Source organism: Heloderma suspectum, chromosome 11, assembly GCF_057233095.1.
Source record: "Heloderma suspectum isolate Gila_16-S chromosome 11, 16-S_ref, whole genome shotgun sequence".
Taxonomy (NCBI): domain Eukaryota; kingdom Metazoa; phylum Chordata; class Lepidosauria; order Squamata; family Helodermatidae; genus Heloderma; species Heloderma suspectum.
The window spans coordinates 44,923,417-44,944,431 of NC_139468.1; the positions used below are offsets into that span (position 1 = coordinate 44,923,417).

General features: G+C 44.7%; 1 protein-coding gene across 3 annotated transcripts in view; it reads left to right on the forward strand.

The window, feature by feature from the left end:
* The window catches only part of IQGAP1 (IQ motif containing GTPase activating protein 1), a 190,814-nt gene that overhangs the window by 130,437 nt on the left and 39,362 nt on the right, over nucleotides 1-21,015 (forward strand). For all 3 annotated transcript variants that reach the window (XM_084817840.1, XM_084817841.1, XM_084817842.1), the window contains 4 exons: nucleotides 16,549-16,620; nucleotides 19,097-19,166; nucleotides 19,771-19,979; nucleotides 20,788-20,943. In XM_084817840.1, coding sequence (XP_084673966.1) covers nucleotides 16,549-16,620; nucleotides 19,097-19,166; nucleotides 19,771-19,979; nucleotides 20,788-20,943 — 507 coding nt within the window. The remainder of the gene's footprint in view (nucleotides 1-16,548; nucleotides 16,621-19,096; nucleotides 19,167-19,770; nucleotides 19,980-20,787; nucleotides 20,944-21,015) is intronic.

The following is a 21,015-nucleotide window of genomic DNA, read 5'->3' on the forward strand; positions in this document are numbered from 1 at the left end:
CAAAGTGTCGTGGCTGCTAATCATAAGAAAGACCCTATATGGGAAGCATGCAAAATATATATCATGGTTCCCCAACGTGGCGCCCGCATGTGCCATAGCACCTGCAGGCACCTCAGTGGCGCCCATGAACAAGTTCCCAACATGGTGCCCACGGGCACCCACGAAAGCATTTTAATTTTTTAATCCACTTTATTATACATACATGGATTTTTATGAAATGCATACGACTTTCTAGCAATTACACATAGGCTGCAACAAAAGTGGAACGAGTATCCAAATAAATATCCATTTGAAGGTGGCGTCTATATTGCAAAGCGTTGTAAGGTCCTCAACTGCATTATCGGAAGTGAGTGTTTATCCTTCCAATGTTGTAATATCAGCCTTTAAGCTGTCAAAAGGGCACAGGGAATTCATGTATGCTGACCATTTGTTAATTTCCATGAAGCAGGTAAATAATTTAAAAGGCCATGTACATCAGTGAATATTAAAGACTGTTCCAGTACAGACTGTTATCTGTGTAATAACCTCCTCCGCAAAAGAAATAACTATTGGACACTGTTAAAGCATATGTTTAAAAGAAGCATTAACTGTATTGCACCACCAGCAATTAGCTGAATTAAATGATCCCTTATTAAAGAGAGATTGCAGTGTCCAATAGACACAAAACAAAAGTTTTTGCTGAATGGGACGCAGCCTAAGATCCATAGACATGACAGGTGGATGCCAAAGCAATGATCCACTGATTAGGCATTCCTAAATGTGCCGACAGATCCCCAAAGGTTGGGGACCTGTGATATATATATTGAGACAAAGATATGGAAAGATTGCTTGTAAGAATGGAAAAGACTCTCCAGTGGTGGTGACCAGCAACATCTGTTCAATGTTTGTTTTCTTGCCTGAGATCAACATGGCCTACACGTGCAACAAGTGCAAGTCGATCACGCTGCTGGGAGAAAAAGTAAGAGGACTGGAGCTGCAGTGGGAACAAGTGATACCACCAAGCGGAGCTACAAAGAAATCACGTCAGACTTTGAAGCTTTGGGAAGAAAACTCAAGAACTTTGGGGACCAGATAGTTTTCCCATCCATCCTTCCAGTACTTAGAAGAGGAATAGAAAGGGAAAGAAATACACTTTGGGTGAATGACTGGCTACGAAGGTGGTGCCAACAAGAGAGATTTGGATTGGGACCACGGGCTATACTTCCTGGAAGATGGGCTGTTGGCTAGGGACGGGTTGCACCTCACAAAGGATGGGAAGAATGTGTTCGGCCACAGCATGATGAACTTCACCAGGAGGGCTTTAAACTGAATCCTACGGGGAAAGGAGACGTAAAGTTGGGGGTAACAGTGGACGAAGGCTCGTGCACCACAGTGGAGAGAACAGCTCTAATAGTGCCCAATGATAGTCTTCAAAAACATGTAGGAAGAAAGCCAGACTATACAGCACATGGTCTCCAATGTCTATATGCTAATGCCCAGAGTATGGGAAACAAACAAAACGAACTTGAACTCTTCATACAAGAGGGAAATTATGACTTGATAGGTGTAACTGAGACTTGGTGGGATGACTCTCATGACTGGAATACAGCAATTGAAGGATATAACTTGTTCAGAAAGAATAGAAAGGGAGATAGAGTTGCACTATATGTGAAAACTATAGTGCACAGAAATACAAGAGGCTGAGTTTGGTAGCCCCATCGAGAGCATCTGGGTTAAAATAAATGGAGCACCGAATAAAAGGAACATGGTGGTTGGAGTCTACTACCGGCCACCCAATCAAGGGGAAGACGAGGATGAAACTTTTGAAAAGCAAATAGCCAGTGTTTCAAGGAAGCATGATGTAGTAGTCATGGGGGACTTCAATTTGCCCAATATTTGTTGGGAGACAAATTATGCAAAACATGGCCCCTCCAGGAAATTCCTGACTTGTGTGGCGGATAACTTCCTTCTACAGAAGGTAGAGGAAGGAACTAGAGGATCGGCTATCCTTGACTTGATCCTAACCAACAGAGATGACTTCGTGGATCAAGTAGCAGTTACAGGAACTCTGGGGGAAAGCGACCATTTTGTACTTGAGTTCTTGGTTCTAAAGGAAGCAAAATCTGAGTGTAGCCAAACGCGTACCCTGGATTTTAGGAAAACCGATTTTAATAAACTCAGAACAACGATCAGGAAAGCCCCATGGCAAGCGATACTAGTGAGAAAAGGAGTCCAAGATGGGTGGGAGCTTTTAAAAAAGGAAATTCTCAAGGCACAATCACAAACAATTCCAACAAGAAAAAGGGTGGAAGACAACAGAAGAAGCTAACATTGCTTCACAGAAAGCTTAGAGGTGACCTGAAAACAAAAAAGGGCACAAAGAGGAAGTGGAAGGAAGGCCAAGCAACAAAGGAATTGTACAGGCAGGTAGCACAGAATTGCAGGGATGGCGTCAGGAAGGCTAAAGCTGAGAATGAGCTGCGGTTAGCGAGGGATGCTGAAAGCAACAAAAAGGCTTTCTTCAAATACATGCATAGAAAAAAACAGAGGAAAGAAATGGTAGCTCAGCTACTAAATAAGGATGGAGAATGATAACAGATGACCAAGAAAAGGCAGAAGTGCTCAATTCCTACTTTGGCTCAGTCTTCTCCCGAAACAGGGTCTATGACGCCCCTGGCAAAGGTGAAGTATAGGCTGAAGGGGCAGGATTGCCACTTGAGATTGATAGGCATATGGTCATATGAGTTCAAATCTCCAGGGCCAGATGAACTGCATCAATGTTGTCCCTATCTTCAAAAAGGGCAAAATGGAGGAACCTGGGAACTACAGACCAGTCATAGATTCATAGAATAGTAGGGTTGGAGGGCCTACAAGACCATCAAGTTCAACCCCCTGCTCAGTGCAGGAATCCAGGTCAAAGCATCCTGACAGATGGCTGTCCAGCCTCATCTTGAATGCCTCCAGCGTGGGAGAACCCACCACCTCCTTAGGGAATGGGTTGCATTGCTGTGTTGCTCTAACAGTCAGGAAGTTTTTCCTGAAGTTCAGCCAGAATCTGGCTTCCTGTCACTTGAACCCATTATTCCATGTCCTGCATTCTGCGATGATCGAGAAGAGATCCTGGCCTTCCTGTCTGGGACAACCTTTCAAGTACTTGAAGAGCGCTATCATATCTCCCCTCAGTCTTCTCAAGGCTAAACATGCCCAGTTCTTTCAGTCTCTCCTCATAGGGCTTTGTAGGCTCCCCTGAACCCTCTCCAGCTTGTCTGCATCCTTCTTAAAGTGCAGTGCCCAGAACTGGACACAGTACTCCAGATGAGGCCTAACCAATGCTGAGTAGAGGGGAACTAGTACTTCCCGAGATTTGGAAGCTATGCTTCTCTGAATGCAGCCCAAAGGAGCATTTGCCTTTTTTGCAACCACATCACATTGTTGGCTCATATTCAGTTTGTGATCTAAAACTATTCCAAGATCCTTCTCACTTGTAGTGTTGTTGAGCCACATATCCCCAATCTTGTAACTGTGCATTTGGTTTCTTTTTCCTCGGTGCAGAACTTGTCATTTATCCCTATTAAATCATTCTGTTATTTTCTGCCCAGTGCTCCAGTCTATCAAGATCACTCTGAATTTTGTTTCTGTCTTCCAGGGTATTAGCTATCCTGCCCAGTTTTGTGTCATCTGCAAATTTTACCAGCATTCCCTGCACCTCCTCCTCCAAGTCATTAATAAAAATGTTGAAGAGCACTGGGCCCAGGACTGAGCCCTGCGGTACCCCGCTCATTACCTCTCCCCCGTTTGAGAAGATCCCATTGATAAGCACTGTTTAAGTCCGATCCTGTAACCAACTGTCGATCCAGTTGTTTCTTCTAGCCCAATTTGAGCTAGTTTGCTCATCAGGATATCATGGGGCTCTTTGTCGAAAGCTTTGCTGAATTCGAGGTTTGTGACGTCCACAACGTTCCCACAGTCCACAAGGAAGGTTACTTGATCAAAAAATGAGATCAGATTCGTCTGGCAGTCTGACATAAATCCCTGGGAAAATTCTAGAGCAGATTAGAATCATAGAATTGTAAAATAGTAGGGTTGAAAGGGGTCTGTAAGACCATTGAGTCCACCCCCCTGCTCATTGCAGGTATCCAAGCATCAAAGCATCCCTGAGAGGTGGCTGTCCAGCCTCGTCTTGAATGCCTCCAGTGTGGGAGAGCTCTTTACCTCCCTAGGTAATTGTTCTATTGTCCATTGTTCTATTGCTCTAACAGTCAGGAAGCTTTTCCTGATGTCCAGCTGGAATCTGGCTTTTGAGCCAGTGGCAAATTCCTTTCCTGGGCAAAGTTCTTGAGTGGGTGGTTGCCAACCAGCTCCGAACACTCTTGGATGGGACTGATTATCTAGATCCATTCCAGTCGGGGTTCAGGCCGCGTTTTGGCACGGAAACAGCCTTGGTCGTCCTGTATGATGACCTACGTCAGAAGAGAGACGGGGGAGCGTGACCTTGTTGGTTCTCCTTGATCCCTTGGCAGCTTTTGATACCATCGACCATGGTATCCTTCTGGGGCAGTTGTCTGAGCTGGGAGTGGGAGGCACGGCATTGCAGTAGTTTCACTCCTACTTTGATGGACAGCACCGGAAGGTGGTACTTGGGGGATATTGCTCAGCCCCGTGGACCCTCCAGTATGGGGTTCTGCAGGGCGGTCTTGTCCCCCATGTTATTCAACCTCTACATGAAATTGTTGTTAAGGAAATATCCAGGACAGGCTAGGTTGAACAGTCAGAAATGTATTAAAGCACATCATGGCCGTGGGAGAGAAAGACAAAACTGTGACTCTCCAAAAAAGAGAAGAAAAAGAAAACAGGATGCATTTATACATACTGAAAGTTGGAGAAGAAAGAAAACACATTACGCCTGCTCAGAAAACAATTAGTACTCAGCAACAGTCTTATCAGCACAGCAGCCTTCTTATCTTTAGGATGAGTTACTTGGATGGATAGGAATTTCCTGCTTATGAGCAAGTTACAAGTACCTTCTTATGGTCGGACACATACACTCTCATCAGGCACTTCGCCTGAACCAAACTAATTACAAGGCCTTACGAGGTCCTGTCAGCCAAGGCAGAATCGTCCCATGGGCCGCCTCACACTGAGTCCCAAATCGAGAGTTCCCTACCATAAATTTTTCAAACATAGTTAGGCTTCTAGTGGCCTCATTTTTGACCATAGGGAACTCAAAAAGGACCGGAGTTGGCAGCTCAAAAGCTGGGGCAATGTTACATTGCCCAACTTTTCTTTTAAAGTCTCCATTTTTAATGGTTGACCCTCCTCATAAAATTGGTACAACCGATGGAGCCCTCTTTCTTTCCATTCCGCCAAATTATGTGTCCTGGCCTTGTTACAGAAATTAGGGTGACTTTCCACTGGGAGAAGTGGCGACGTCCCCGGGGACAATTTCGCTGCCCACCTTGTCCAGCTCTGGCAAGTGGTTTGTGTAAACCTGTTTTCAACTAGGCAACTAAGGTTAGTTTTATTTTTTAGCAATCACTTAACGATATTCCCTTTATCTCTGTGTTTCCCACTGAAACCCATTGCTTCCCCATATCTTTTAAAATTATGGGGATTGCCTGCTGAAGTTGACAAGCATCATAATAGAGTTGCCAGTTTGGTATCCCACAACCCCCCTACTGTGCTTGCAGGTGGAGCAGGGCTGCTCTAATCCCTGGGTGTTTTGTGGTAAAGATAAAAGAGTTAATTTTTTTCTGCCATTTATTGAAATGCTTCTGAGGGATATAAACTGGGAGTGGTTCAGTAAAGGAACATAAGGCGAGGGAGGACTGTCATCTTTACTGCTGTCAGCCTATCCATTATAGAAAGCTTCATTAACCTCCATCGCCTTATGTCCCTGTTGATGTCTTTCCAGACCTTTCCATAGTTTCCTTTGTAGAGTTTGTTTACATTTTTTGTAACTTGATAACGAATCATAGTATAGACCACCGGGATCTCCATCAGATCAGAGAACTGGCATTGCATTTTTGGTACTGTGTTGAAAAACATGGCCTCTGATTTTGAATAATTAACGTGTAGGCCTCACGCTTGTGCAAAATCAGCCAGAATTAATTTAAGTTTAACTGCGGCTGCTATTGGCTGTTCTGTATATACGACCATGTCGTCTGCATAAAGGCTTATCGTATGGGGAGGTGAGTTTATCCTCACCGCATATTGACCTAGTTCTTTACGGATTTTGTCTGCTAGAGGTTCTAATACCAATGCGAATAGGAGTGGTGACAATGGGCATCCTTGTTTTGTTCCACGTCGGATGGTTATTGGAACTGAGTCATAATTATTTATTCTCAGTTTTGCTTCTGTGTGAGAGTAGATTTGATGTAGAACATGCTTAAATTTTGTGCTGAACCCAAATTTGTCCACCGTACTGGTTAGGAATGAGTTCTACGTGGTCAAAAGCTTTGAATATGTCTAATGCCAAAATGGTTAATGGGGATGCTCTTGTTTTGCTGTATTCGATTATATTTAATAGTCTCCTAATTGGGTTGGATATTTGACATTTGGGGACAAATCCCGTTTGGTCCAGATGTATGTAATTTGTTATAAAGGTTTTCATCCGGTTCGTAAGTACTGTTGTGAAAATTTTATAATCTACATTTAGTAAAGAGATTGGCCTATATGATTCAATCAGAGCAGGGTCCTTGTATGGTTTTGGAATTACCACTATGCAGGACTGTCTCCATGTTGATGGAAGGGGTGCCCCTCCTAGGACATCATTAAATACTGCCGTTAAAGAGGGTGTCAGCGTGTCCTTGTAAGTTTTATAAAAATTTGTAGTGAGTCTGTCTGGGCCCGGCAATTTTGCTTCCTTTAAATTTTTGGTTACATCACTGACCTCTTCATTTAGAATAGGAGAGTCCATCAGCCTTCTATCCTCCTCTCCTAATAATGGCAAATTAATTGAATTTTTAAAAATTTGAACACGAATTGAGGGAGGCGAGGAAGTGTCATATAATGACTTATAAAAGTCTGCAAACTCCTTACAGATTTTTTGAGTATTACATATACGTTCCACTTTTGCTGCCTGGATACTTAATGTCTGATTTCTCACCCTTTTCTTTTGTAATCTTCTTGCCATCATCCGAGAATTCCCCCCCATATTCATAATATTTCTGTTTTAAATACAGGAGATCAGTTGTTGTCTGATTTGTCTCTAATACCTCCAGCTCTTTCCTCTTAGCTTCAATTTGTTTATATAGGTACCTAGAGCCTGTTTGTGCATACTGTGAGGATAGATCCGCTATTGATAATTCTAGATATTTATTCCTTTTTGAGACCTGCCTTTTTAACCTTGCCTTCTCCTGAATGGAGACCCCTCTTATAATGGTTTCATTGCTTCATAAAGGAGGCTATTTGAAATTCCTGAAGTGGAATTCTCGTTTAAGTATTGTGTAAGTGCCTCCCGAATTCTTTCTTGAATAGTCTCATTTGCAATTAATAATGGGCTAAAGGACCTCCATGGTGTGCTTTGTTCTACGGCCACTGGGCTGTTGGGGCATGGGCTGTTATTTTAATGATTCCAATATGGGTTGATCTAACAGTCTCTAATAAGGATTTGGGGGTTAAGATAAAATCTATATGACTTAGGGTCTGTAATCGCAATGATTGAAACATGAAACTGTTATCTCTAGGGTTGCATTCACTCCAGATATCTACAATCCCCCTATCTCTTAACAATCATAGCAGAGTCAGCTCCTCCTGCCCCTTTCTAAGTTCTCTTGCATTCTGACATTTCCTCTTCCACTTTGGATCAATCAAGTCCCTGTGTGACATACCTCTGACATTCCAATTTAAATATCTCCCTATTATAAATTCATAATTTGTGAATTTTTGCATCTTGCTCAAGACCATACTTATGAACTTTTTTTGGTCCCACGTTTGGTTCATAAATTGCCTCCAGAGTTAGATTTCTTTTACCATTCATTTCATTCCTTCTACAAAGATGAATCTTCCTTCTTTGTCCTTTAAAATGCAGTCAGGTCTGGAATCCAGGCTGTCAGCTAACACTGTGCCACTATGTTCTGCTGGCTGTTGCACAGCCAGGGGCTAAAAATTGTTCACCAAACCATTTATTTTGCAATAATGAGATTTTTGGATCTGCCTTATGAATTTCTTGCAAAAAAACGATCTGGGGGCACATTGTCTGTAAGTACCGAGTAATTCTAGCTCATCTTATTTTGTCCCCCATGCCTTTAACATTGAGGGTTATAACTTGAACCAGCGGCATAGCCATCCCCTTACTAAAATGAACTTTTTGGCCTTCTACTCCTTGCCTGGGTTTCAGTCCTGGCCTCAGGCCCCCCCCCCTTCAATAAGTCTGTTGCCCCTTCACCGCATGCAGAAAATAAAGTGCATTTACTCCTTGTGACCCTTTGCTGCCTTCACCCCAAAACTGTGCAATTCTGATGGTCAAAAACAAAATAATAATTCTAAAAAATACAGTAATTGTGCTTATGCCCCAAATAAAGAACTTGGGACACTCCCCCATCGTTATTCTGGGGGAGTCTGCCATAGGGTTAAGTTTAACATTATTAAACATTTCTATGGGATCAAAAACAATCAACATTGATTAATTGTATCTTCACTTGGTGGAGAGGTTGTTTTGCCTGTGTTCTGTCGACAGGCGATGCTTTCTCCTCTCTCCCAGAGGCTTACATGATGATGATATAAAGGGAAAACTCTTAAACTGGAGGAGGAAGGTTTTTTCCTAGAACATTCAAGCCTTACAACTCATCTGTATTGTTTAAAGATGCCTCCCCCTCTCTCCTGCCCCTTATTCTCCTCAAATTCTGTGTGGGTTGTAAAGCTATTACTTTGAGAGAATGCTTGTAAAATGTTATTGAGAAGTTAATCACTTTACTGTCTTTTCACCTGCTTAACAACTAGCAGACACTGACGCTTCCTTCTGTTTTTGGATGGATTGAGAGCGAAGATTGCATTCTGTCTGTGGCTGAGTTCCAGGCTTGTGTCTTGGGCGTATTCGTTCCTGAGTCTTATGGTCTTTCTTGGTTACCTCCTGCTCCCTGGCTGGTGAGCGCTTGCTGTCCCACTCTTCTCTCTCTATTCTGGCTGGAGTTTCCTCTGGGCAATCAGTCCCCAGTGCTGCAAGAAGACCGACGCCCTCTTGTAAGGTCTCTGCGGAATAGGTGGATGACCCTTTGTTTACAACACAGGGAAACGGAAAAGCCCGTCAGTGCTGTCTGTTGGCTTCTTGTAACTGAAGTGTGATGGGTTTAAGTTCTTTACGTTTCCGCAGAGTTTCTGAAGACAAGTCTTGGAGCACCATTACCGATTGATTGTCAAAAGGTATCTTGTCAAGGTCTGCAAGAGAGCGCCACACTTCCTCCTTTTTCTTAAATCTTGCGAAACACGTTATAATGTCTCTTGGAGGGGCATTCTCCTTAGGTTTTGCTGTGAGGGCTCTGTGAGCTCGCTCGAGATCATCCTCGAACAACTCCAGTGTCAGGATTAAAATCTTAAACCAGGTGACAATAAATTCACATAAGTTGTCCTGTTCAGCACCTTCTTTCACCCCACGCAAACAGATATTAATCCTTCACACCCTTTTTTCAGTTTCTGCCAGCACTGCCCTCATTTCTGTGTTCTCCCTTTCAAGTTTTTTCAGTTGTTTGTCATGTAAAAGACTCGGATCCAGAGCCGCTGCTGCAGTTTCCGCTGCGCCTTCTAATTTAGTGGTCAGTGCATCAATCTTTGGGAGACATTAATTCCTTCCAAGTTTCTATCAGGACTGTTTTAAGGGAGGCAAGTTGAGTTGCAAATTGTTGGTTTAAGGTTTCAGCCACGATTTCTGAAACGCCAGCATCTGTTGCCATGTTGATCACCTCCTCCTCTCTCCCCCCCCCCCCCCGAGATACTTGTCTCTCCTTAGGTTTGAAATAAGCAGTAATGCTTGTAGTTTTAGTCCTATGGAGGTGAGTACTCATACCCTAAGACTGACCACTTTTACTAATTTAACAGTTTCTAGGCCAGATGTTTTTCTATAAATTATGTAACCTCTTTCTGGAGTTCGAATTACCTTGCAGCCATCTTCTCCATTGTCCAGCCATGCCCCCATTACAATTACTTTCTCATGGTCAGAGACATACACATTCTCTAAATCCCATCAGGCACTTTGCCTGAACCAAACTTCTTACAAGACCTAGTCAGGCCTACCTCCACACCATTGAGTGCGGTCATCTGGAGTTTTGGAGTGCACTGTCATCAGTATGCTGATGACACACAGCTCTATTTCTCCTTTTCATCTTCTTCCGGTGAGGCTGTGGATGTGATAAATCTATGCCTGTCTGCAAGAAAGGACTGGATGAGGGATAATAAACTGAAATGTAATCCAGGCAAGACTGAGATGCTGTTGGTGGGTGGTTCTTCTGACCAGATGGATTGTGCTCAACCTATTCTGGATGGGGTTGCACTCCCCCTGAAGAAGCAGGTTTGTAGCTTGGGAGTCCTCCTTGAGCCATCTTTGTCACTTGAGGCTCAAGTAGCCTCAGTGGCATGGAGTGTCTTCTACCAACTTTGGTTGGTAGCCCAGCTATGCCCCTATCTGGCAGGGATAGCCTGGCTTCAGTTGTCTCTGCTCTGGTAACCTCCAGGTTAGATTATTGCAATGCGCTGTATATGGGGCTGCCTTTGAAGGTGCTTTAGAAGCTGCAGCTTGTGCAAAATGCACCAGCCAGACATAATGCGGACCAGAAGGTCTGAACATATAAGACCGATTCTGGCCCGCTTGCACTGGCTGCCTATATGCTTCCGAGCCCAATTCAAAGTGCAGGTTTTGACCTATAAAGCCCTACACAGCACGGGACCACAGTACCTGACACAATGCCTCTCCCGGCATGAACTGACCCATACACTACGCTCTGCATCTAAGGCCCTCCTCTGGGAGCCTCCTCCGAGGGAGGCTCGGGGTGGCAACAAGAGAGGGCCTTTTCGCTGGTGGCTCCCCATTTATGGAATAATCTCCCTGACGAGGCCCGCATGGTGCCAACATTGTCATCTTTTTGGCTCCAGGTTAAAACTGCACTCTTCTCTTAGGCATTTGGCAGTGTATAATGAGTCTCTTGATTGTCTTTGGCTGATGGTTTTAAATTGTTTTAGATATATGTTGTTGTGTGTGTTATTTGTTTTATGTCATTATCTGATTAGTTTTTATATTTTATATAATGTATTTTAATGGTTTTTAATTTTTGTGAACTGCCCAGAGAGCTTCGGCTATGGGGTGGTATAGAAATATAATAAGTGAATGAATGAATGAAGTTATAATTCCTTAAAAATACGTTATTTTAGACATAACAGCAATATGCCATATTTGTAAACACCTATCAGAAAGTAAAGGAACAGCCACCTTTTCTCAGTAACTCAAAATGCAAATCTTTGCTGCAGTTAAAGGATTAATTACCATTCCAAATCTCTCTCTAATATTAGATAGCATAATAAAACTTTTAGGATCATCCATTACAAAATATTCTATAATTATATTTACTAATTTCTTGCATTTATATCTGATGTTTTCATTTTTTAAAAATGCCCAAGGCAGCTAACGATGAAATCCACCATAAAAGGTAAGTAATCCAAAAGAAGTAAAACACCACAATTTTTCAAAGCCAACAAATTCTTCTCCTAGTTCAACTTAATTTACAAAGTGTAAGGTACTGAATATGAAGTATAATGGTATTGAATGTTTTGTTTTCAACTGAAATTAGTCAAGCTGGAACATTCTTCTAAATCCAACATGGTTCATTTTGTAAAATAGAGCTCTTTGCCATCTCTCCAGAAAAGTAGAAGACAGATTTGATAAATATAATAATTTGACCTTGAAGACCTGGAGTAATCCCTTTCGTTAGCATATGTTTAAAATGGGTCTCCGCGTGCGGGACTTGCAACACACTGTTGTGGTGTGACGTGCTCCTGTTCAGTGCTTCCAGACAGGAGACTCCAACCACCAACAAACAAAAGGCATGGTGCAGCTATTCCGCCTTTCCTTCCTTGACAGGTTTTTCATGGTAAGAAAAAAAAACAGATTAAATGTTAGGAAAACACAGGAGGCTTACAAATGGAAGATGGCACTGTCGGGATCCCTCATAGAAGTCCATGAGCAAGGAAGGGTGACACAAGGACAATAAACGCTTCATCTGGAAGCTCTCCCAGTCAGTGAGCCCTCAGGATGCTCCATCGCACGCAGTTTCCTGTTTTTTCTCCAGCACCATTCCAGGGCTACTCAATCTTCATTGGGCTGTTTTTGGGCTTCCCCTGCCTTGGTTTATTTCTACAGATGGTTGTACTCCAGCAAACCTTGTGGTTCCCCAAGCTTCCCAGTAGCTCCCTCTTGTGTGTGGTAGATGTCATGGGTTCATCTCTGAAATTCAGAAATAGAGGGAATGGTTCACCACATTTCCTGATCAATGCCATTGCCTTAGGGCACAATCCTGTGGCGATGCCCATGAGCCTCCGAACTCAGAGGCTTGCAGGCATCCTGTGCGGAGCAGGAGGCGTGCCAGGGGCGATCTCCATCTCTGTGCTCCTGGCTCTGCATTTTGGCTAGATGGGCTCTTTTGCCCATGTGGGGCATGTCGGAGTGAAGGACTCTGGGGAGGCCTCAGGATACAGTGTACAACATATCCCAAGGCCTTCCCAGCCTCCTTCCTTTGCAACCTCGGAGAGGCAGCTGGCGCAGTTCTCCAGATCAAGGCTTCTCCAAGGTGTTTGGAATGCCCTCCAGAATTGGGGGAGAATAACAGTATTAAAATGAATATGCTTCCCTATTGTACCTATACCCATAACTTGAGGACATTAGAATTCACTCTCCCTCAACAAAGTTGAACTGTCTCAGGAAAAGCAGCTTCATTGTCAACAAGGGTGCCCTGTCCTTGGTATGGACTACAGAACACCTAGGGGTCAACCCAGTTCAGACTGATTGTGTCCCCAGGGAGAGAGCAAAAACTCAGGGGACTGGAGTTGCTGTGCAGAGAAACTCAAAAGTGACTGTCATGACCCTAGCCCAATACTGGGCATGACGCTGTCTTGTGAGGAGCTGATAGAAAGGTCAAGGTTTCACCTGAGGCCTCTCAAAAAGGTGCTGATCCCCTACCAGGATCAGGGGTCCCCAAGCTTTTTGGGCCTGTGGGCACATTTGGAACTTTGAGGAAGTGTTATGGGCATCTTCACAAACTAGCTGCTGTGAAGGCCATGGCAACACCCCTCACAGAAGACAAACTGGTGAGGCTAAAAGACAAGTAACTTGCTAAAGAAACTGACTGCAAGGCAGCATTGGGGGTTAAGCCCTAAAACACAAAACCACTCCTTCAGACTCAATTTTCTGCTCCAAAAGAACATGCACTTCACAGAAGGCAAACGCTTTCTCTGAGCAAGCCCACTTACCCCAAATCCTCCCCCTGCTCTCTGCCAGCCAGCTCTCACCCCTCTCCCCTTTCTTTGTGCCCCATTCACTCAGTTTTTCACCCTCTCTCCATAGCCCTGGATTCCCTCTTCTCCCCCCATCAGCTTCTCTCTCCCTCTCTCTTTTTTGCTGACCCCTCCACTCATTTTCTACCCTTCCCCACGTTCTTCAGCCCACGACCCAGGAACAGCTTGGCCAGCACCGATCGTCGTCTTCCCAGCCAGTCCAAAGACCTGGTGCCATCCAATCAGGATGTCTGTAGCAAAAGCTCAGTGAGGGTGAGAAACAGCAAGCAGACAGAGGAGCTGCACAGGTGAGGGAGACAGTTCTAGTCTGGTGCAGGAGTGGTGGCAAGACTCTGGGGGCACCAGGTGCCCATGGGTGCCACGTTGGAGGTCCCAGAGATAGTGGCACAGATGCCACTGCAAATAGAGCTCACACAGGAGCTACACCTTGGACTGGTGGTTCCCATCACTTGTTGCTGGAAATAAGCCTGATACTACTGGACAAAATCATGATTACCAGAGACACAAACCTGTTTGTCTGGGCACTCCTCCTGGAGGGTAATGTGGCACAAGGAGAGGGGACAACAGAGGAAGCCAAGAGAAGCACCAATTGGTGGAGCTGAGAGCCATCATGCTGGCTGTTGGCATTTCAGGGTTTTGTTTGCGATTGCCATATTGTCTGGATGGACAATGTGTCCACAAGGCTCATGTAAAGAGGCGAGGCAGGACACGCTCGGTGCCGCCCCATCTGGAAGCCAGAGTGATAATGGAGTGGGCACGAGAGCACCTGACAGGAATGACCACTGCCTGGCATACAGGCTAAGCAGGACATCCATGCAGGAGAGATGGAGTGGGCCATCAATCTGAGGATGTTCAGGATAGTAGCATGCTGATCTGGCACAGCAGCAGAAGATCACTCTGCCATTGCAAAAAACAATCAAATATCAAGGTTCTTCTCACAACACCCTCTGGACGGCAGGAGCACGTCAGAGATGCCACAGCCATCCAATCCACTTTATGTGTTCCTGCCAGTCCTACAGTGGTCCTCAAGTAGATACGGGCTGTGATATTAGATATTCTGGTAGTACCCTGCTGGCCGAGGAGGCCCTTCTTCCTGGACCTGGTGAATGTGCCTGTGCGGCAATTCTGGAGTTTGCCAAAGCGTGCAGATCTGTTGCAGGAAAGCCCAGTGTTATACCGTCACCCAGAGATTTTCCAGTTGACAACCCAAGGGAGAAAGGCAAGAGTTAGAGGAGTTGGGTTACTCGGAGAACCTTGTCCTCAAAGGGGGACTCCACTGACATATGGCAAAACATAAAACATCTGAGATGGAAATTGAGAGTTGCGTAGGCTGAAGAGGGGCAAGAATATTCAGGATATTTTGGACTTCCTACAGGTAGGACTCATGAAGGGTCTTGACTCAAGAATGCTCAAGAGGCAGGTGCTGAATACAGTCTTGACATTTTGGGGATGGAGGGAATTGATTTCCAACCATCATAGATTCTTAAAAGTGGCAGCCTGCATGTGCGCACGCGCGCGGGCACACACACAGTGGTGGACAGGGGACTTGAATTGGGTCATCACGGCCCTAATGGATGCTCCCTTCAAACCTCCTCTAAGCGTTCATTTAGGAACCCAACGTTGAAGATGATGTTCCTGGCGGCAGTCACCTCAGCCAGGAGGCTGCCAGAGCTGGGGGCCCCGTCATTTAATCATCAGTATTGTGTCTTCCATACTGACTCTTCTTTCATGCTTAAGGTAATCTCAGTGTTTCACAGGGCCCACCTTCTGCCCCAACCTGTTATGCAGCCAGAAGAGGAAGCAGCACACTCAGAATATGTGGAGAGCTCTCCATTTTTATCTAGACAGTGGCCATGCATAAGTCTGAGTCACTGTTTGTGTCTTTCAGACCAGGTCAGAGGGCAAGAACATCTTAAAGTCAGCCATTTCAAAGTGGCTGAGGGATTGCATCTTTCTAGCATATGAGTCCCTGGGCAAGCAGCCACCCAAGAGCATCACATCCCATTTACAACCCACTCAGCTGTTCTCCTTTAGATGAAGTTCTTTCACAGGTGAGGTGGCAACCTAGTTGTTAGTTCACACATTCTCCAGACATTGCAGCATTGACACTCCTCAGCAGATGCAACGTTTGGAAGGAGAGTTGCAGAAAGTAATCTCTCCATGAGAGCTTGGTCCCTGGATTCCCACCCATGGATGGCACTGCTCTTATTTGGGATGCCCTCCGGAGTCAATGGAGAAAAGGGAATTACTTGCCATTTATTCCTGTTCTCTGTGACTCGGGGAGGGCATTTCCCTACTGCTCGTGTTCTTTGGACCTGCACATGCAAGGGCTTCTGCCCTCACAGTGCAGATGAGGGTGTCAGGTGGGGTACCCTGTGGTTGTTCCCACTGTCCTATAATCACTCCTAGATTTCTCTTTTTAGTTGCCTGGTTGGCATGAAGGTGAGGGGTTATCTGCAGACAGGGTCCAGGAACTCTTCCAGCATGGGCTGGGGCTGTGGAGAGAGGCCCCTCTTCTGCCAGAGCAACTGAAGGTGCGTGGCACTGCCTTCAGATCAAGGGGGGAAGCCTGCCCCTGGAACGCCCTCTGTGAGTCACGGAGAACAGCGAGTGGCTTCCTTATTCTGTCTGTGCAAGACATTGGCAGGCTTGACCATAAATAAAATTTAATAGTACGCTCAGTCATCAGTTTGCGAGCAATTATCTATGGAATGTTGCCTTAATTAGCATCTAGCCAAATTCCTAAATATTTGTTGGTTTTCAGGTAATTTTTATAGAAGAAGATGCAATTGCTTTTCAGATTGACATTTTATTTATTTATTTATTTATTTGTTCATTTGTTTTTCATTCTTGCATCCTGCCCTTCCTCCTGAAAGAGCATGAAAATTCAATCCCATCAATTCTAACTTAATAAAGTTAATTTTATAACGTGAAATGGTGCTATAAAGATCAAGTAATTTTATTATTTCTCTACAAGACTCTCCTGGACTCTGTGGGACAAATTCTTCCATAACTGCTTATGTTGTGGCCACCTCCACTTCCTTGCCCCAGTGAGAATGTTTCTGTCTTCCACAGATTCAAGCAATGATCAGGATGCATATGGCCCGAAAGCGGTACAAAGATCGGCTGCAGTACTTCCAGGATCACGTAAGATCACGTGGTGACAGTTTGGGGTTTGTTTTGCCAGCCAATCAGTAGAAACTGCCAGCACCTGCTCCTACTTAACTGCCTGCTTCCTCAAACTGGGACCAGCAGGGTTTCCATCAGCTGTTGGGGTACACCACAGGGGAGTAGGTAGTCAACCAGCCAAGCAGGGGCGTCATTAGAGGAGGCCCACCTGGGCACGGGGCACCGATCTTTTGAGCTGTCCTAATTGCCATTTTTTTAACATTTTCCCATTGACTTGCATTGGAAAACAAAAACGGCGGTAACTTTTTTAGTTTGTATGATAAATACATGGAATTTGGAGGTTTGGTAGCCCCCATGGAACTGATTGAATCTGCCAAAATTCAGGCAGTTAGTTCCAGTGGCTTTTGTGCTAGTCACAGGTATAATTTGCTATTTTCAAGAAAATCTGTCAAAGCAAAGAGCTATATATTTTTTTGTGCTTCCACATACATGCATAGAATTTGGGGATCTGCCAGCCCTCATAGAGCTGATGGAACCTGCCAAATATCAGGCATTTATGTCCAAAAGTGACTTTTGCGCTAGTCACAGGTAAAGTTTGCTATTTTCAAGAAAACCTGTCAAAGTAAAGAGCTATAATTTTTTTGTGCTTCCATGTATGTGTATGGAATTTGGGGACCTGGAAGCCCCTATAGGGATGACTGAACCTACCAAATTTCAGACATTTAGGTCCAGTGGCTTTTGCGCTAGCCATGTGTAAATTTTCCTTCTCTCAAAGTCTAAAACAAAAAGTAAAAACTGTCAAGTCACCCAGGGGATTAGAGATCCTAATCAGAAGGTGTTTAAGGTAACCATTAGGAGGTCGCTATCCCTAATCTCTGGTGTAGGGTTTTTTTGAGGTGCAAAAAACCTCTCTTCCCCTACTTCTGTAATTTTCAGAACCATGGTCCACAAGGAACATAGGGAGATAAATATGTCTTCTTTTGGAGACCTCAAAATGTCAAGGCCACCCTTTCACAAAAGCCCTTGTGGCTATCATTCTGAAATTTGGCAGACATGATCTCCACTGATGGGGCAATGCATCCTGAATTTTTTATCCAATTCTTCCAAGGAATTAAAACATTATTGGCAGTTCCCTTTAAAAGAAAATGAAAATATAAACCTTGCACCTATTTTTTTCTGACATTGGGCAGGTGTAATCCCCTTCTAGGGGGCCACTATGCCTGAAATTATCATCCAGTTCTGACCAAGAGAAAAAAGTTACAGGTTTTTTTCTAATTTCCCATGGTAATTATAAAGAAAGCATAAAGACTCAGGTTTGGTGCTGAGCTGAAGTGGTCCGACTACAAATTGGCCAGAGCAGAAGTAGGATGTTTTCCAAAATGCTGAATCGGGGTCTGAGTTGAAGTGGGGTGGGGGGTCAGTGTGCACTTCTTATGTATGTATGCAGTCTATACACACACAGAAGCACACTGCATTCACGCACCACACACACAAATATTAGATGTGCGCTTAGACTCGTGTGTGTGTGTGTGTATGTAAATATGTAAATTTGTGTTATGGGCCTGTGCCCTGGATCTTTTAAGGCCCTAGCAACACCCCTGCAGCCAAGCCCCCAGTTTCCACTGGCCTGTCCTAACTTCCTTCCCTGCTTTTGGTAGCATGTAACTAAACAGTCTAGACAGCATGGTGAAAGAAAAACAAACAACCCCTCTCTTGGGCTTGGCCAGAAATCAGCTTCCAGTTTGACTTTCAGAAATCAACTTCCAGGGAACATCAAGAGACAAAGTTTACTACAAGAGTATAAAAAGGGAAAACAAAGTAGGCACTAAAAAAGACAAAATAAAAAGTTTGCTGGCCTACGATAAACTCTTTATAATAAATTAGTCACATGTAGGAATCATACACAGCATTTGCAGTTAGTCAGGAGAGGCAGTGAAGATTCAATCGAAGGATCCTATTACACAAATATTTCATAGAACAGTAGGGTTGGAAGGGGCCCACAAGACCATCGAGTCCAACCCCCCACCAAGTGCAGGAACCCAAGCCAGAGCACCCCCAACAGACAGCTGCCCAGCCTCGTCTCGAATGCCTCCAGTGTGGGAGAGCCCACCGCCTCCCCAGGGAACTGGCTCCGCCATTGTGTTGCTCCAACAGTCTGGAAGTCCCTCCCGATGTCCAGCCGGAACAAGGGAGGGGCAGGAGTAATTAATTATCACCTTTTGGCTAGAGATAAAACTGGAAAAATGCAGCTTGAAGAGAAATGGCGTTGACCAACTCTAACAAACTAAATACATCTGATGGCCCAAAAAATATGTACATTGTTTAGGGACCCATATGAGAAACAAGTTCCCCAGCCAAAACTGCCTGCGGCTGTAGGGAGATGGGCACAGAGAGGCAACTCAGCGCTGCGAACCCCTTTTGCTCACACGAACACATTGTTGTATGCCTGCGTTGGGACAGAATACCCAAGCGTCTGCTCTTGTCTCCTACCTAGATCAATGACATTGTGAAAATCCAGGCCTTCATCCGTGCTAATAAAGCTCGCGATGACTACAAAACCCTAAGTGAGTACTATGCGGGAAGGAGGGAGGCTCACGTGGCTGTGTCAGTCATGTTCTTAACTGCAACTCTTAAGGGAAGAATCTGTGGCTTTTCCTTTGTGTGGCAACCAGACGGTGCAGTCCGTGGGCCAACGGAGCCATATGCCAGGTGATTGTACTATTGGGGGATGAAGGTTCCAAGGAGTAAACCCTGTAATGTAGAATGGGAAATGCACCCTTGACCCCACCCTGGTGGCTGATTGAACTCCCTTGTTGTGATCCTTCGATAACTGGCATTGCAAGATTACCATGGCAACAGCTGCATCTGGCTCTGGCTTTCTCTGCAGTCTCGGAAATGGTGCCACAGCATGCCAAAGTTAAGAAGTGGATCACACTGTATCACTTACCCCTAATCTGTTTCCTAGCTGCTTGCAGTCCATGTCTGGCCCGTTGACACTTCCCATCATAATTGCACGTGGCTTCTTTCTGGAGATCCACTTTCATGAGAATGGGAAGCTCCCAATTTCAAATAAAGGGTTGCCCTTTTGCGCCAGCCAAACACATCCAGCATCACTGAGATGGGCAATCCCTTCACTGTTCTTTGGCTGGCGTCTTTCTCCCTCCACAGTCAGTGCCGAAGACCCACCTTTGGCCGTTGTCCGGAAGTTTGTCCACTTGTTGGACCAAAGTGATCAAGATTTCCAAGAGGAGCTAGACCTAATGAAGCTGCGCGAGGAGGTCGTGACCTTGATTCGGTCCAATCAGCAACTGGAGAATGACCTCAACCTCATGGACATAAAAATTGGGTTGCTGGTGAAAAACAAAATCACGCTGCAGGTACGGCACGCTCTCGCTGGGAGGGAGGCTGGGAGGGTTGCAAGCCCAGGGCCCTGTTGTAGCGCCAGCAAATTGTACACAAGCAACAGTAACTGCACATGGTAGACTCTGAAGATGTTTGTTGGTAATAAGTTCATAAGAAAAGGATTTCCCTCTAGAAATTAATAAGACAAGAATTTATGTATTTATTTATTACATTTCCAACCCTCCCAAAAGCCAAAACTCTCTGGGCGGTTCACAAAGATTGAAACCATAAAATACAGCCAGAATTGCCCTGCCAGCTTTCATTAATGATCCACGCGTTGCAGCTGAATGCTGTTTAGACACGTGTCCCACAGAGGCTTGCAAGCTGGGCACAATGGCTGTATCCGTCTTCTGATGTGTCCCATATAACCAGCAGGCACAGGCATTGCGCCTCTGAATATGGAGGTTGTTTCATTAGCTTCCAGCAGACAACTGGACCCTCAGCAATTAAAGCAACATCTAAATCCCCAAGACAGGAATTGCCAGATTCAGCTCTTGACTTGTGTAGCTTTGGAAAGCACTTTGATTCTCTGTGTCCGTGTGTTGCTGTTTCAATGACAGATTTACTGATATTATTCAGCATGGAAGAAAATCTTACATTTGAAGGCCAGAAGGCACCTCTAAAGATCTGGCCAAATCAATTATATGATTAATTTCCAAGTCTGCCCAAGATCCAGTTTTTATTAGCATTGTCCACCCCAACCTCCCACATATAGGAGACTAGGCAGGTATGAATGGGCGGAATGGCGTAACACTGAATTCCTCCCCACCTTTCATTCCACAGGATGTTGTGTCTCACAGTAAGAAGCTTACTAAAAAGAATAAAGAGCAACTCTCAGACATGATGATGTTAAACAAGCAAAGGGGAGGCTTGAAGGCTCTGAGCAAAGAGAAGAGGGAAAAACTGGAGGCCTATCAGCATCTCTTTTATTTGCTGCAGGTAAGGAAGGAGTTGCCTCTTTTAATTCTTAGTTGTTGGTGTCTCTTTGTCTTGTCTTCTCCATGAGCTTCT